Below are 16,798 nucleotides of genomic sequence, written 5' to 3' on the forward strand. Positions count from 1 at the left end.
CAACGGAGCAATCAGCAGCTTGTTAAACTACTTTAACATTAAGATATAGAGAACATTCATTCAGGTCTTTTGTGGTAAAAACAAATGAATTTATTCTAGTTTAAGGAGCTTTTTAAATGTGATTTTATCCATTCAATAAATCCTTATAATAAACTGTCAAAGTAACTTTAGGTCTGTTTACTAAAACAGTAACCATTATCTGAAATAAAAAAATGAAGTTCTATAAAAATCAATACAATTTCTCCCTCCTTTTATAGTTTGTTGTGTGCAAACTATTCAAATCTACTTTATTATCACCCTATGAAACAGTTGGAATTGATTTGACCTGATTTGAGCTCTGCGGTTGTAAATCATGTTTTTAGAAGCAATGACTCATCCTACAGAGCCCACCCATTAAATACAGACAACGGAGCAAATCAGCTCACTTCAAAACATCTTTTTCACCTTTAAAAACCTTTAATAACTTTAGAAACGTATTATTTGTAAAATGCAACCGGATGGCTTTTCTTTACCATAGTAATTAGAATGCGGGGCGGTTAAACACAGCTTTTAACTTGTAGTGTGTCAGTGTCGCTGCTACGTTTTCATGGAGGTTAAAAGCATGTAGATGGGGTTGTGACCTGCAGTGAAGAGCTGTAATCATTCTGTCCTCTCCTTCCTTTACCGAGACAAAAAGCTCTCAGCAGCTGAGTTTGACCGGTTCATACCGTCTGTACTAGAGTGTCTATTACTACTTTCTAACTGCTAAATACTGGCTAATAAATTATATATGTTATACATTGAATTATACTCTACAAAAAAGTGTTTAAACACTCATAGATGACACAATTTACAAACATCCTGTAGTTTAAATGAGGTCTTATAGAGCCACACTGTAACAATACAGAGAAGAAAGCCAGCTAATTATAGACCTTCTCATTTCCATTGTGTTGCTAGGGCAACCACTTTGATCCTAGTTCACTTCCTGTCACCTACTGCAATAACAGAAATAAAATGTTTCTGATGTCATGTTTGGAAAGAGGATCAAGAGAACCTTCTGGTGACGTCACAAACCTGCCACGTCGAACTCGATCTCCAGCGAGACCTTATTGGTCAGCGCCGCGTCCCGGAGCAGCTGATTGGCCTCCTCCAGGGTTCCATCTTCTGTGGGGATGCCGTTGATTGACAGGAGGCGGTCTCCAACCTGCAGCAGGCCACACCTACAACAGGGAGTTACCATGGTGATGTCAGAGAGATTGGAAACATTGGATATTTACCATCTAAAAATAACTGTATCTTACCGATTCTGTGCTGGTACCATTTCTTTTAGCAAAAACTGGTTGGATGAGAACCCTTTGGAGCCTCAACATTGGGTTCAACCAAGTTCTTTTGCATCTTTTAAAACAAAACAGGCTTTTTCAAGCTGGAAAAATGTCCCTTAAAAGCTCTAATAGACCTTGGGAAAGGCAGAAACTTGAAAATGGCACTGTCAGTGTTTATGTTCATTAATAGAGGAGTTTTAATAAAGTATCTCCAGTCATTTCAGTCTGAAAGGCCCATAAATGTTCCTCAAAGTAAAACTAAATGACTGTTTCCAAAAACATCCAGATATAAAACATCTTTGTGTAGCACTTTCTGTGCCTATTCAGAAATAATCAGCCCCAGGGTTGAAACGCTCCCACAGGGGGAAGTAAAAGCGGAACCCGTAGGCGTTGTTATCGTCAGTACGCCCTACCTGAAATGTTTCATTCATTTTACATAAACAGATGACGCTGAAACGAGCTTCAGACCCCCTTCTCTGTTACATTTTACATATTTTTTAGCTACTGTAGATTTAAATGCTGCTGTTTGGATTTTAAGGATGTGTTACCAAAACATCAAGCGTTTAGACACCCCCGAAGCTGACTCTTCAGAACATAAACCTGTTCTGAAATGAAAGTAAAGCACATTAGCGCTGCCTATTAAAGTCATTAATCATGTAAATACCTTTCCTTGGCTAAATAGAGGTATATGATGAAAGAAGTTTTACTGCATTTCAAATCATTTCAGTTATACCAGGCACTAATGGGGACAAATCCACAATCAGTCCTCTGCTTACCAGACTGTGTAAGCTAAGAATCACCAGACATGCAAAAAACTGTTTACTGTCCAAGAACAGACCCTTTAACGCTAAATGAACCCACATTTACTAAATGAACATCATTCTGAATAGAAGAAGACTTGAAATAGTTAAAATAGTTTTTTTCTGTCTGTAAATATAATATTTCAGTTTTTCTACTGTTTTTTTTTTTATTGCTTATTTATAATACTTGTTTTTTTTTATTTTTCATTTTTTATTTTTTATCTTGTCTTTCTTCTACTATGTCTCTTGTGTGCACTTTACTCTATGCTGCTGTAAGCCTGCAAATTTCCCCGCTGCGGGACTAATAAAGGATTATCTTATCTTATCTTATCTTATCTTATCTTATCTTATCTTATCTTAAACTAGAGATTGAGACCATAAACTCATGTTTACAATGTTTACTGAGGGAATAAATCAAGAGAGAAGTAGAGTCATTTTCTCATAGACGTCTATACAATCTGACTTGCCCCCTGGTGGTCAGTAGAGAGAATGCAAATAAATTGTGTGTATCCGCCCTATGCTTGTGATCTGCTCCTTTATTTAATGGGTTCTTTCATCCTTACACTAAGTTTCATGAAATTCGGGTCACTACTTTTTTTCCATAAACATGACCTCCTTGGCAGGGGAAATAATGACAACTTTTAGAGTGCCGAATCATTTTGAAGGCAATATCAATAACCAGCTAAAAGTCGACTTTGAAACTCTGCAGCATAACAATACAGCAACTAGATTCTACTCACTGCATCTAAAATGTGCTAAAACTAAATACTCACATATATGAGAATGCACCCAAAAAGAGCCAAACCAACAGCAGGCCTTTAATCAGAAATAATAGTGCCTAAAAGTGGTTATAACTGTGAAAACAATACAATAATCCACAAATCTAATACATCAAAGAGTATTGGTTTTAAACAGATGTTTCTAGTTATTTTCCTATGTTTTTTTTCTATTATGTTAATTAAATTTATTGCTTTGGTTTTTTTTTTCCAAATTGTGCCCACAACACTTTTTGTAATTGAAGTTTGGCTTACTTATACATGCAAGTAGCACTTTCCCATTGACACAAGCCTTTTTATTCCAACAGAAAGAGTCATGACCCTCGTGACTTTGATTTTATCCCTCGTTGCCGCACTGTTAGTTCAAACTAAACTCTGACCTTGCTTTTCCAATTACCTGAAAACCCCCTCAATGGATAGAAAGCCGATTGTGTGTCAGATCACCACCTTTTAAACCCATAACACGACGTTGAGAGGACGGTTATACATGCAGTGAAACCTTCAGTGCTAAATGAATTAAAAAGATGTGATTCTAACTGCTGTATCGTTGTATTTTGTCTTCGTTTGACTAAAGGGTCGGAAGTCACAACTGTGGTTTACAATCTGTGCACTGAACTAAAATGAGAGCCGCGTTATTAAATGCTTCTAAATGATCACAGTAGTTATCCCTTCCTGCCCCGAGGAGACTTGAAATGAAGATGAAGTGATTCAACTCACTTTAACTGCCTCGCCGCACTGCCCTTTGGATTTACAGGACACTTAGGACTTACACTTGTATGAATGGGACACACACACACACACACACACACACACACACACACACACACACACACACACACACACACACACACACACACACACACACACACACACAGTTGATATATCCTCCATTTAGCCACGAGTGGGTGACCTGAATTAATACACAGTCAGACATCTTCATTATGATCTATTAAGTATTAAATCGCCTGCCAAGACCATCAGCTCTGTCTCGCTGTACTCTCCTTTTTTCCATTTTTGTTCTCCTCACTTCTTTCCTCTCATTTTTCCATTTTTTTCCCTTTTTGTATAATAAATTCTTAACCTCTCATCTGAATTCCTTTGCTCTTTATTCTTCTTCTTCTTCTGCCCAACACCCAGTGCTGCTACTATTATTATCATTAGTCAAATTTCTATCACTGCTTTAATTATCATTAGTATTCCATTATATCCACTGGTGCTGTTAATATTAGTAGTGATCATTTTCTATTATAAAATATGCTATTATTGGTGCTACTGCTATCACTTCGCTGATATGTATGATTTATATCATATGGATAAACTAAGTTGTATTCTAATTATGTTGTTAATACTGTACACATGACCTATGTTACGTTTCTGTCCATCCTGGAAGAAACCTGTCAATCACTGTGTAGCCCCGCCCTAAATCATCCCCTGCTTTATGGTCTGTTTGACTCTAAATGGAGCATCATTTACTAAATGAACATCATGCTGTATTGAAGAAGACTTGAAACTAGAGATTGAGACCATAAACTCATGTTTACAATGTTTACTGAGGGAATAAATCAAGAGAGAAGTAGAGTCATTTTCTCATAGACTTCTATACAACCAGAGGAGTCGCCCCCTGCTGGACAGCAGATAGAATGCAAGTTTAAAGACAATTCCGCATTGGCTTCACCCATCAGAACTGGATGTTGCCGCCTGGTTCCAACATCCACACAGCAATTAGTGGAAGTTAGAAATTGGAATACAAAGTGGCTCACTGCTGGCTGAGTTTCCTGGGTACCGCTATAGTATACATATCAAAAATTTAAATACTAAAGAAGATTTAGCATTAATGGTGATAATTAAAGGTTAAAACCTCGCACCGCAGCGCACGACTTATGGTTCTAAAAGACTATTAATTGCCGTTTGGTGTAATTCAGGGTGGTGTGATGGGGTTTATTTAGATTCCTTCTGTCAAAGCGGGGGGGGGGGGGGGGGGGAGGTACTTATCGATTCCTCCAGCGTGGGCGAGGGCAAGCTAACTAATTAGTGTTGTTAGCGTGGGCGCTAATGGAGAACAGAGGGTGGCCTCGGGCTGCAAAAACACACCCAGCACTTAGAGAGGCTGTTAATACGACTGGAACATCACTCAGTAGACCACACACACACACACACACACACACACACACACACACACACACACACACACACACACACACACACACACACACACAATTGAGAATTCACACAGGGAGACTTAAATTAAGTTGTGACGGATCGGGAACACACACACTTGCATGCCAATATCTGTAAAAAACCCACCTACACACATGTGCATGTCGCTTTCAAATGTCCATAGACCCACACAAAGCCTAGCAGAGCTGGTAATACACCGCCAACATCAGTCTCACACACACACACACACACACACACACACACACACACACACACACACACACACACACACACACACAGAAACACAAACACAAGCACTAACGCTGACGTGCACACAGGAAAGCTAAGTAATGCGGCTAATGCTGCATTAAAGTCAGCACATGTGCACTGGCCTTCAACGGATCCATCACACAAATACAAACGTAAAACCATTCCAGTTAGGATGAAAAAAATGCCAAAAAACATGTTTGTTAGGCCTGAATGGAAGTAAAAAACGATAGATCATTTGTATTCAAGAAGGCACTCTATCAAAAAATGGTACCAAACAGGTTCTTCTTCAATGCACCACATCAGCCTTGTTAGACATCATTTTAATGGCCTCAAACTAAAGCCAATTATAGGGTGGAGAAAGATCCATGGGTAATCGTGGAAAATCCTGGAATTATATAGTCTATATATATATATTTACACTTATCTTAAATACACATAACTGCACATTTGCTTAAGTGAGGTGGATTTTGATCAAGCAAAGCTGGCAGAGTGATGCTTGATATTGTAGTTCCAAAAAACTGTGTAGTCACAGTGTTTTTAGTCTAATTAACTGACTATAGAAGGGGATGATTCCATATGCTTTGTTAATGAATAACAGATTCCCAATTGGTATTTTTGGAGATAAAATAAAGGGCAGGTGTTTGATATATCTCTATGATTCCAAACATGATTCCAGTAAGTCCCTTCCTTTCTCTGAACCGGCATCTACAAACACCAGTGTTTGTTGTATGTTATATTCATGGTCTTTTGTTTTCTTTGAGATTTTTTTATGTTCTTGGGTCAAAAAGGATGTGTGCACGCTCACCTCTCTGCAGAGCTGTCGGGCTCTATGAACCGGATGAGTGGGGGTGCAGACAGCGTTTCCGTGGCGAATATTCCTCCCTGCAGCTGGACACCGAAGCCGTTGAGGGGGTCGCCTGTCAGGACCACCTCGCTGGTCTCTACATGAACCACCTGACCACCCGGGCCCACCGAACTGGACGCCAGGGACACTAAACACACAAAAGATTTACACGTTTGATTATTATTCATTTTGCTTCAGAGAGATGATGTAGTAGAGACAGAGAGACGTCTGGAGCTTACAGGAGCTTTTGTGCTCTTTCTTTCTCTGCCGTCGTTTGAGCAGCGAGTTACGTGGACTCATGGGTACCGTAGTCCTGGGCAGGGTGCTGGAGCTCTGGCTACTGGGTCCCGATGTGGTGGTGGAGCCGGGAGAGAAATTGGCAGATACCAGAGCTGTAAAAATATAGGAGAGAAACGATAAATTAAATATTATGTTAAGAAATTGATGGGGTATTGTTTGTTTTTTGTCCCTTTGTGGTCGTTTTCCCCCTTTAATGGGTCGTTGTGAGTCTCTTTGTGTCGTTATATGTCTTTGTGGTTTTGTGTCTCTTTGTAGTCGTTATTTGTGGTCTTTTGTTTCTTTGTGGTCTTTGTGGTCTTTGTGTCTCTTTGTAGTCGTTATATGTTTCTTTGTGGTCTTTTTGTGTCTCTTTGTAGTCGTTATATGTTTCTTTGTGGTCTTTTTGTGTCTCTTTGTAGTCGTTATATGTTTCTTTGTGTCGTTATATGTTTTTTGTGTCTCTTTGTAGTCGTTATATGTTTCTTTGTGGTCTTTTGTGTCTCTTTGTAGTCGTTATATGTTTCTTTTGTGTCTCTTTGTAGTCGTTATATGTTTCTTTGTGGTCTTTTTGTGTCTCTTTGTAGTAGTCTCTTTGTAGTCGTTATATGTTTCTTTGTGGTCTTTTGTGTCTCTTTGTAGTCGTTATATGTTTCTTTGTGGTCTTTCGTGTCTCTTTGTAGTCGTTATATGTTTCTTTGTGGTCTTTTTGTGTCTCTTTGTAGTCGTTATATGTTTCTTTGTGGTCTTTTTGTGTCTCTTTTGTAGTCGTTATATGTTTCTTTGTGGTCTTTCGTGTCTCTTTGTAGTCGTTATATGTTTCTTTGTTGTCATTTTGAGGCTCTTCAATGTCGGAATGTTTCATGGTCTTTTGTGTCTCTTTTTAGTGATTTCTTTAGGTGTCTTTGGGCCCCTTACACTTTGGGCCTCTGGGCCAGAGCCAAATATGCCCGTTCAGCTTTCCATCCATGTTTGGCTAGTGTAAGTACGTGCGTTTAGATGAGGGAAAGAGTCTGACAACAGTTGTATGTTTGTACTGCCCGTGCGTCTGTGTTTGCGTTCTTACTCTTGCAGTAGTCGAGGCTGTTGATGGTGTTGTTGTTGGAGGCGGTCCACGACTTGTTGAGGGTGGAGCTCGTGTTGCAGAGGGTGGAGTTTGAAGGGTGACAGTAGTTCACACAGGGGTCCCAGGAGTGCGGGTGGTCCGACTTCTGAACCTTCACTGGAACACATCAAAAAAATGTTTTGTTACTTGTGAGGACAGTGTTTAGATTTTTTACTTTTGACATTAATTCTATAGACGCGTTCACTAACATGTCTAACTTTTACCTAAAATATCTCACAGTTTTTTTTTACTGTTAAGGTGCCCATTGTTTTTTTTTGTAGACTAACGAAATAGTGTTTACAGAATGTCTTACTTCTCATAGGTGATTTTGTTTCTGTTCTTTGTGTCTTTTTTTAACATATATATTTGATATTCTATGCACATATATTTTTTGTTAAGTTTTGTCTGTTTACTTTCTTAAAAAGTTGTTTTATTTCCTGTTTTTTTAAGTACTTAACTGTTATACATTATTTGGAAAACTAATAAATAGAGTTATAATAGAGTTAAAAAAAATTGTAACATAGCAAAAAGTACGCTTTAACTTCTGTTTGGTTCCATTTGCGCATCTCTTTTAATACAACACACCTGAACTCATTACTATTACTATTACTAATACTATGACTAGTACTGATTAGCTGTAGAGCTTTTGACCACCTGGTAGAGCAACTGCACCCAACACTTTCCAATTATTACTATCCATTAACGCTATTAAAACAAACATAAATACCTAAGACATATTTTTTGAAGAGCTTTTCAGATTGTTCAGAGCTTCACCATTTGGAGGAACATAACAATAAAGTAGCTAAATATGCTAATGTAGGTTATCCGAGACCACTTCTTCAGCTATAATCACATTATTTAAGATGTGACAGACTTATTTACTCCCCCAAAAAATCTCAAAGAAAACAAAAGACCATGAATATAACATACAACAAACACTGGTGTTTGTAGATGCTGGTTCAGAGAAAGGAAGGGACTTACTGGAATCATGTTTGGAATCATAGAGATATATCAAACACCTGCCCTTTATTTTATCTCCAAAAATACCAATTGGGAATCTGTTATTCATTAACAAAGCATATGGAATCATCCCTTTCTATAGTCAGTTAATTAGACTAAAAACACTGTGAGTACACAACACAACCCTGATAGAGAACAGAAACTCTGAAGGGCCGGGCCATCTGTTACAGACGTCACTTTTCCTCAGATGTCGGGGAGAACCTCTTCTGGGGAAACTCCCACTGAGAGGCACCATCGGCGTACATGAAGGCTAAACTCTGACAACCTACACGGCTTCACATGTAAATCCTCACCACACACACTCATCTCAAATATGAAGTAGATCCTGAGCCGCCACGTCCGTCCAGCAGAGCTTTTGACATGTGAGTGAGAGTATCAGGCGGCCTCAGGGTGAAAAGACACTGCACGTACACATCTTAAATACATGAAAGAAGATAGATACATGAATGTCCAGACTAGCTAACTAATCTGTGCTGTAGGAACAAAATCAAAGTCCCCCCCACACACACACACACAACTGCGAAACCTTTAATCAGAGTGTCTATTAATAAAGAGGCGGCAGGCTGGCCGCGAGGTCTCCTGCAAGGCCATCAGTAACCTAATGAGCTGTGCTCACTTCCTAACACACGCACACATACAGATACACACTTTACACACTTTACACACACACACACACACACACACACACACACACACACACACACACACACACACACACACACACACACAAAGGCGATCACAATCCTGATTAGAAGAAGGAAAGAATGAATTTTGCTTTGTAGAGACAAATGAAGGAGATGGGAGATGAGACGGCGACCTTTCCAGAGTGTGTGTTTGTGTGTGTGGTTGGGTATCTTTGGTGTTTCTCAACCTGGACATTCATTTCCCCTGTTTTTTGTGTCTTAGTGACTAATGAGGACAACTATTTTTTAATTCGGTCCAGTATTGAGAGAGAAGGCTGCAGCCGGCAGTCGCTAGACGACCTTCTCACTTAAAATGCGTCAGATGCAGAGACTGCACATAAGAAGTGGATGAAGACGTTGTGACGTCACCCATTGGTTTGTGGACTGATGTTTTGAAGCCTCATTTTTGGGCGATTTCGTCATCTCGGAACAAGGCTGTCGCCATCTTGTCAACTAATGAACGGAGGTTACCATATTTGGAATGCGGAGTAGTGAAGTAGAAGTTCTGTATACGGCAGCCACCTGTCAATCACAGTAGCCCCGCCCTAAAGCATACCCTGCTTTATGGTCTGTTTGACTCTAAATGGAGCATCATTTACTAAATGAACATCATGCTGTATTGAAGAAGACTTGAAACTAGAGATTGAGACCATAAACTCATGTTTACAATGTTTACTGAGGGAATAAATCAAGAGAGAAGTAGAGTCATTTTCTCATAGACTTCTATACAACCAGAGGAGTCGCCCCCTGATGGACAGCAGAGAGAATGCAAGTTTTATGACATTGGGTTCACCCTTCAGAACCGCAGGTCACTGCCTGGTTCTCATACAGCGTTCGTGGCTATACCTACAGAAATTATCTCTACAAAATCTCACTCACGTTTCTACCGTTGTCTTCCAGCAAGAAGTCACATGTCACAATGACAAACAGAGAGCAAAAGGTAAAGAAAAACATATTTCCATAATGTTGTCAGACACTTATAATAACAATCTGAGCCTGTCAGTGGCCAACACAAGCAGTTATAGTGGAGTTAGTGGAGTTGTTCTGCCCGTTTAGTGGCGTTCTCGCTCAATACTGGACCAATTTAAAAAAAAGTGTTCGTGAGTCACTTGGACATAAAGTCATGGGAAAAAATCTAATTAATTGGGAGAATAATTTGAATAGAATGAAATAGAAGAGAAGGACGGACAAAAAAAAGGGACGGAACAAAAGAGAAACGCTGAGACAAGAGGAGATAAAGGGCAGACGAGATGAGAAAAGAGAGGGATGGGAGAGGAAACAGAAAGGAAGACAAGAAAGCATCTGACAGCATGCAAGAGAGGTGTAATGACTTTAATTAAATACCCTCCTGCCTTTTGACTCCCTGTCACTCACTTTTCATTCATCCCTCACTTATCCTTTCAACCCTCTCTCTCTCTCTCTCTCTCTATTTCTGACATTTTCATGCAGAGATGAACCCCCCCCCCCCCCGATAAAAACCTTTAGAAAGTAGAGCTGAGGCAAAAGGTTTTAAGTCTATTTCAGTCAAGAATTTCTCTTCTCCTTTTTCAAATCACGCCTTTGTCAACCTCTCAGGAGTCTTTATTCAGGTCAAATGCAACAAAAAGAAATAAATAATAAAAATGCAGCGTTAAACTTTTTCTCACTTAAAAGTGTGTGTATGTGTGCGTGTTTGTTTGCTACAATACCAGAAGCTTCATCACAGGCGTGCGTTTCTCTGTGTGTGCATGTTTCATTGTGTGTGTGTGGGCACAGTTCCTCGTGGTTAAAGCCCTCAGCAGCGATGCATTAACCTGGGATGATCAGCGGTTTCCACTGTAACGCCACTGCTGACACATGGCTACGGGTGAAGAAACACTCTAATTAAGCACAAAGTTGCTGCCGCGGCGGAAATATTCCTCAATCCCGTGTTCCGCGAGAGAGGGCGGCGGGTAGAAAGGCGTCAGGATGAGTGAAATGCTTTTCTGCTCTAATTAAATGTAAGTAAGGGTGATTTATGTTGGGGTTTTTACTCTGGCTTAATTCTGGATCCCCGTTTATCCAACATGACTGCTGCTAAAGGTGTGAAGACATGAAGCTCTGGGGGGCCTCATTACCAAAAACGTCCTGATTCTGAAATCCTATCCCACTCATTGGTTTAGGGACTGCCCATTTAAAGCCTTGATTCCACCCTCGCCATCTTGGAATACGGTTATCCCCGTGTTGTGGTTTTTTTGCAACCGATAAACAGAAGTTACCATATGTGGAATGCAAACGAGTGACGTAGAGACACCGTCTACAGTTCTGGTAGCGGCAGCAAGCTGTCAATCACAGTAAGCCCCGCCCTAAAGCATACCCTGCTTTATGGTTAATTGTGATTGCGAATTGTTCTCCGAGTCTTCTGTCGGTTTCATCTTGGATCTGTAATATTCCCTTCACTACATTGCTCCGTCTCCTTTGTTAGAAATGAACAAATCACCTACTGCCTGTAACTGATAAAAGATAGTAAAGGTGTTAAAAATTGTATTTTTTTATTTACCGTAAAGCAGTAATTCCCAAAGACTGGGTTGCAGGACAATTTTTTGGGGTCACCGTAGACTGCATATAAAAAGTGGACGTAGTCATGGTGACGTCACCCATTGGTTTGTGGACTTTTGTTTCTAAAGCCTCGAGTTTGGCAATTTTGCCGTCGCCATCTTGGATTATAGCCGTCGCCATGTTGGTTTTTTCAACCAATGAATGGAAGTGACCATATTTGGAATGCAGAGGAGTTAGTCTACAGTTCTGGTAGCGGCTGCAACCTGTCAATCACAGTAAGCCCCGCCCTAAAGCATCCCCTGCTTTATGGTCTGTTTGACTCTAAATGGAGCATCATTTACTAAATGAACATCATGCTGTATTGAAGAAGACTTGAAACTAGAGATTGAGACCATAAACTCATGTTTACAATGTTTACTGAGGGAATAAATCAAGAGAGAAGTAGAGTCATTTTCTCATAGACTTCTATACAACCAGAGGAGTCGCCCCCTGATGGACAGTAGAGAGAATGCCAGTGTTAAGACAGTTTCGCATCGGCTTCACTCGATAGAACTGGAGGTTGCCGGATGGAACAAACCAGACATTTTGAGACACACACACATGCCGAGCCTGCACAGTAATCTAGGGCAGGCTGTGAAAATCACACTGACAGCCAAAAGCTTCAATCGCATCAAGAGATTATTATACTCATTAACTTCAAGACCTGTCACGCATACACACACGCACACACACACACACACACACACACACACACACACACACACACACACACACACACACACACACACACACACACACACACACACACACAAGAAAGTAACAAACACTGACTCATGCTCTCTTTCCTTCACATCCACACAGAAAAAAAAAACACCTGACTCTTAAATCACTTTAGTAGCAGACAGCAAGTGTAAAATGTTTCCTCTACTGATCCGACACATAATCACACAGCGTGAACAGCTGTCGTGGAGGACGACGCAAGGTGCAAAAGAGAAACAACAACATCATTTCGAATTTGGCCACATAACTAAACGCACGCCATCTGGTTGACAACGCATCCAGATGTTTTGACAAAGCAAATGATGAGTTATGTGTTTGAGTGATTGAAGGACAATTAGTTTCTTTTTTTAATTCATGCCATGGTGACATTTTGTTTCCCTGTTTCATTTAATTGTATGTATTCATGTCAGGTCTTCTATACATTGCTGTGCTGACTATCAAACACCTTTAGAAAACCTCATATTTTACTGCTGCATGGTCTGACCAGGCAGCAACCTCCGATTCTGCCAAGTAAATCCAATGGGGAAGCGTCTTAAAACTTGCATTCTCTCTACTGACCAGCAGGGGGCGACTCCTCCAGTTGCAAAAATAAATCGGGTTGTATAGAAGTCTATGAGAAAATGACTCTACTTCTCTCTGGAAGAGAACTAAAGGCTTCAAAACCAATGGGTGACGGCCACTTATTATATGCAGCCCGCTCAGTCCTGGTTCTGGTTCTCCTGTGCCTCAGTCCTCAACAGCGGACCCAGCACATACATCCCAAATGTAGACACAAGAAAGAACATGACTATCCCGTTCTTCTCTGTGAGGCCAACATCCACAGATATCAGACTACTTTTAATGCAAAAAAGTGACCAGATGTTACCTTTTATGTGCTCTTAGTTACATCAGGATAGTTAATCAGGATTAGTTCGCAAACACGTCCTGCTTCCCTAGTGTAACGTGTAAAATATAGATATTTACGCCTTTGTTTATTACTTTTTTACAAAATGCAAAAGACCAGTTCACCCACCTGTGTCGTGCTGTTTCCCAGCTAGCCTTGTTTGATGCGAGGGGAGCATTTCTAGTTTCACCAGTTCTGTTGTGCTCGCTAACAGCTGCGTTGCCTCCAGGACTGTGCAGTGTTCTGTCGACGTCCCGTCTATGGACAGCAGGTGATCCCCAGCATGCAATGCTCCACATCTGGTAAAGAACACAGAGACAGGGAGAATAAAGCGCTGCAGGAAGAAGTCCAAAGAACCCGTAAGTGAGTCAGCGTTTTTTGGACCTTGGGTTCCCTTAAAGTGGTATTTAAGGGGTTAGACGTCTGAAATAAGGTCTGTGGTTGACACAAGTTAGAGAGATTTTTTATCTTTTTGTGACACAACATAAGATATGTCATATTACCCTGTCATGAATTTTGAAGCTTTTAAGTGTGTTAAAAAGGCTAAATGAGACTACAAAACGTCATCACGCAGACAAGTCTGGCCTTGTAGATTTGTTGTTTTCATACTTACACTCATGCAACTGTGGTGTATGTGCGTTTATAGGCTAATGCTAATAGTTTAATTCTGGCAATAGCATTCACGCTACAGTGGTGTTCAAAAGGTGTGAGTATCATAAATGCTTGTTGTTTATTTTCTGCAACAATCCAGAATCTAACGAAAAAAAAGCAATACGTCATATTGGATTTTTGTTGAGGGGCACAAGTGCGATATTTGCTTTGTTTTTGTTCAAGTTTTCCTGATGAGACTGGATCAACATGCTGCAGAGCTGGTACACATGATCCTCACACAAACTGAATGGGAATGAGTCGTGGCAGAACATGGACCTCCTCAGTCATCCTGCTCCGTTGACTGAGGCTATTACCGAGCTCGTTTCAGCACTGACACAAAGTTCAAGTGCTTCATGTATATTTCATCTCCAGACTGAGGCTCGGAGAAATATCCCGTCTCCGCCTGTCGGTGTTAGTTAAAGGGCTGGATGTGTGTGCGTCTTATAGATAGAGAGAGAGAGAGAGAGAACAAGAGAGAGAGACAGAATATATTGCATAAATACGCAGCCGTTGCATATCTGAAGTGGGAGGGAGGACATATTGAAGACCAGAGGTTCTTCAGCTGCTGCATTCACATTCAAATGACATCATCACCTTGGTTGTTGTGTTTTCCATGATTATGCTTCATGGACATTCTTAGCAGATGCATCATTATCAATGCACATTAAATATATGATATTTTTGCATTTGTCCTATACTGCCTTATATATGTTTGATGCTCAGTGCACTTTTATGATAATGTTATGAAAACATTTTATCACCTGTAAATCAATACTTTTTTCCAAATAAAGTATTTGAAAAGTATTTTTTTGAGCCCCTTAGCTTGCACAGCGGATGGATTCTAGCAATATCTCGAGATCATTTAAAAAAAAAAATCAGGCTGGTATCATCCAGGTACCGTAGCAATACCTACGGAAAATACTGGGTCGTAATTTGTAGATATCCGACAAAATCATTCCCTATCCCTGTAATCATGAACGAGGAAGGATACAGAACGCTTAAAACACGCACCGGGAAAAGTTGGAGGTCGAAAGGTCCAACAACCATCAACCTCTCCACCAGGAGGCGATGTTTGCCTCCGTGTGAAACGAGAACTAACTTGCAAATGACGATCTCCTCCTAAACCCAACCAACTGGTTTTGTTGCCTGAACTTAACTAAGTTGCTTCCTCTAAAGACCATTGGCGGTGTATAAAAACTGGACGTAGTGGTCGCTATGTTGTTTTTTGGCAATCAATGAACAAAAGACTTTTGTTTCTAAAGCCTCGAGTTTGGCGATTTCGCCGTCGCCATCTTGGATTATAGCCGTCGCCATGTTGGTTTTTTCAACCAATGAATGGAAGTGACCATATTTAGACGACAATATAGACGCCGTATACGGCTCTGGTAGCGGCAGCAAACTGTCAATCACAGTAAGCCCGCCCTAAAGCATACCCTGCTTTATGGTCTATTTGACTCTAAATGGAGCATCATTTACTAAATGAACATCATGCTGTATTGAAGGAGACAATGGAACCTCCGTTAGCTGTTAGCTCTGTTATTTAGCCAAGACGGACTGTGCTTCACACCGGCTGCTAACAGCTAACGTTAACCAGCTCTCCTGCTGCCAATTTCAACATGAATTTGTTGTTCATTACATCATTTTATTGGGAAATTATCCATCAAACCCATGTCTCATCCATGTATGGCACAAACAAGCTTCAGCAAGGTCAACCTGCATGAACCCTATGAGGTAAAACCCAGGACAAAAAAGTGCATAGAAGCTAATCACTGCTTTGAACCTTGATGGTGGTATGAGGAGCTTTGTTCATCTGGAGCTTATCAGCAGGACATAAAACAGAGAGTCCATAAAGGTCAAGGTGAACATATATGAAAGCATTTATTATGTGTGTGTACCTGTCCACCACGCTGCCAGGTTTAACCCGGTCGATGACGATAACCTGCTTGTTTCTGTGGTTGGCCGACGTCAGCGTGATCCCCAGCGTTGCCCCTGGCGACTTGGCGATTTCCACTAACAGCGGACCGGAGGCGTTCGTCACCGTGTCTGATTGAGGAAGAAAAAAAAAACAGAGCCATTTAAAATGTATTTTTTTGTTGCTCTGATGCTCCTGTGACATCAGAGAACAACGGTGATGTGTTGCAGCAGAGCGCCGTTTTATATTTCTGTATCACCAACATTAGCAGACGAGCTCGAGGCCAGAAAGGCTCTCGAAAGCCGCAACCATCAGATGTGATGACCAGGGGATTATTTGCAATGCATTCTGGGGGAGTTTAATTGAGCAGTTTCACACTTGAAACTAGAGGAAGCGCTCGGCCTGAGGCGGCAGAAAAGGCCAACAGGACAACAAAAAACATCCAATTTTAGATGGAAGTGCCATTTTTGGTAAAGTCTGGAAACTTTTGCCTCAAGCTTCATGTCTTCTATGTCTGCTGTATGAGTGTGCGTTTGTGTGTGTGTGTGTGTGTGTGTGTGTGTGTGTGTGTGTGTGTGTGTGTGTGTGTGTGTGTGTGTGTGTGCGTGTGTGGCCTCTCACCCATGATAGTGATGTCATATTCTATCTGGAACAGGGCTTCCTGGCCGCACTGAGCCAACACGCTGAGGGCGTCGCTGTGGTTGGCGTTGTGCAGCGGCACGCCGTCCACGCTGAGGAGACGATCACCGGGACGCAGTGTTCCCTCTCTGAACACACAGACAACGACAACAAACAAAAATGACATTGGGTGTTAAATATGGGG

The 16,798-nt window shown here is 40.8% G+C and overlaps 1 protein-coding gene across 1 annotated transcript in view; it reads right to left on the reverse strand.

The window, feature by feature from the left end:
• The window catches only part of grip2b (glutamate receptor interacting protein 2b), a 167,070-nt gene that overhangs the window by 22,708 nt on the left and 127,564 nt on the right, over nucleotides 1-16,798 (reverse strand). The window contains exons 7-13 of the mRNA XM_054616853.1: nucleotides 16,597-16,742; nucleotides 15,959-16,106; nucleotides 13,542-13,711; nucleotides 7,491-7,646; nucleotides 6,388-6,540; nucleotides 6,110-6,296; nucleotides 1,054-1,199 (exon numbers count right to left, since the gene is read on the reverse strand). Of these exons, the coding sequence (XP_054472828.1) occupies nucleotides 1,054-1,199; nucleotides 6,110-6,296; nucleotides 6,388-6,540; nucleotides 7,491-7,646; nucleotides 13,542-13,711; nucleotides 15,959-16,106; nucleotides 16,597-16,742 (1,106 nt within the window). The remainder of the gene's footprint in view (nucleotides 1-1,053; nucleotides 1,200-6,109; nucleotides 6,297-6,387; nucleotides 6,541-7,490; nucleotides 7,647-13,541; nucleotides 13,712-15,958; nucleotides 16,107-16,596; nucleotides 16,743-16,798) is intronic.

This window comes from Anoplopoma fimbria, chromosome 17, assembly GCF_027596085.1.
Source record: "Anoplopoma fimbria isolate UVic2021 breed Golden Eagle Sablefish chromosome 17, Afim_UVic_2022, whole genome shotgun sequence".
NCBI lineage: Eukaryota > Metazoa > Chordata > Actinopteri > Perciformes > Anoplopomatidae > Anoplopoma > Anoplopoma fimbria.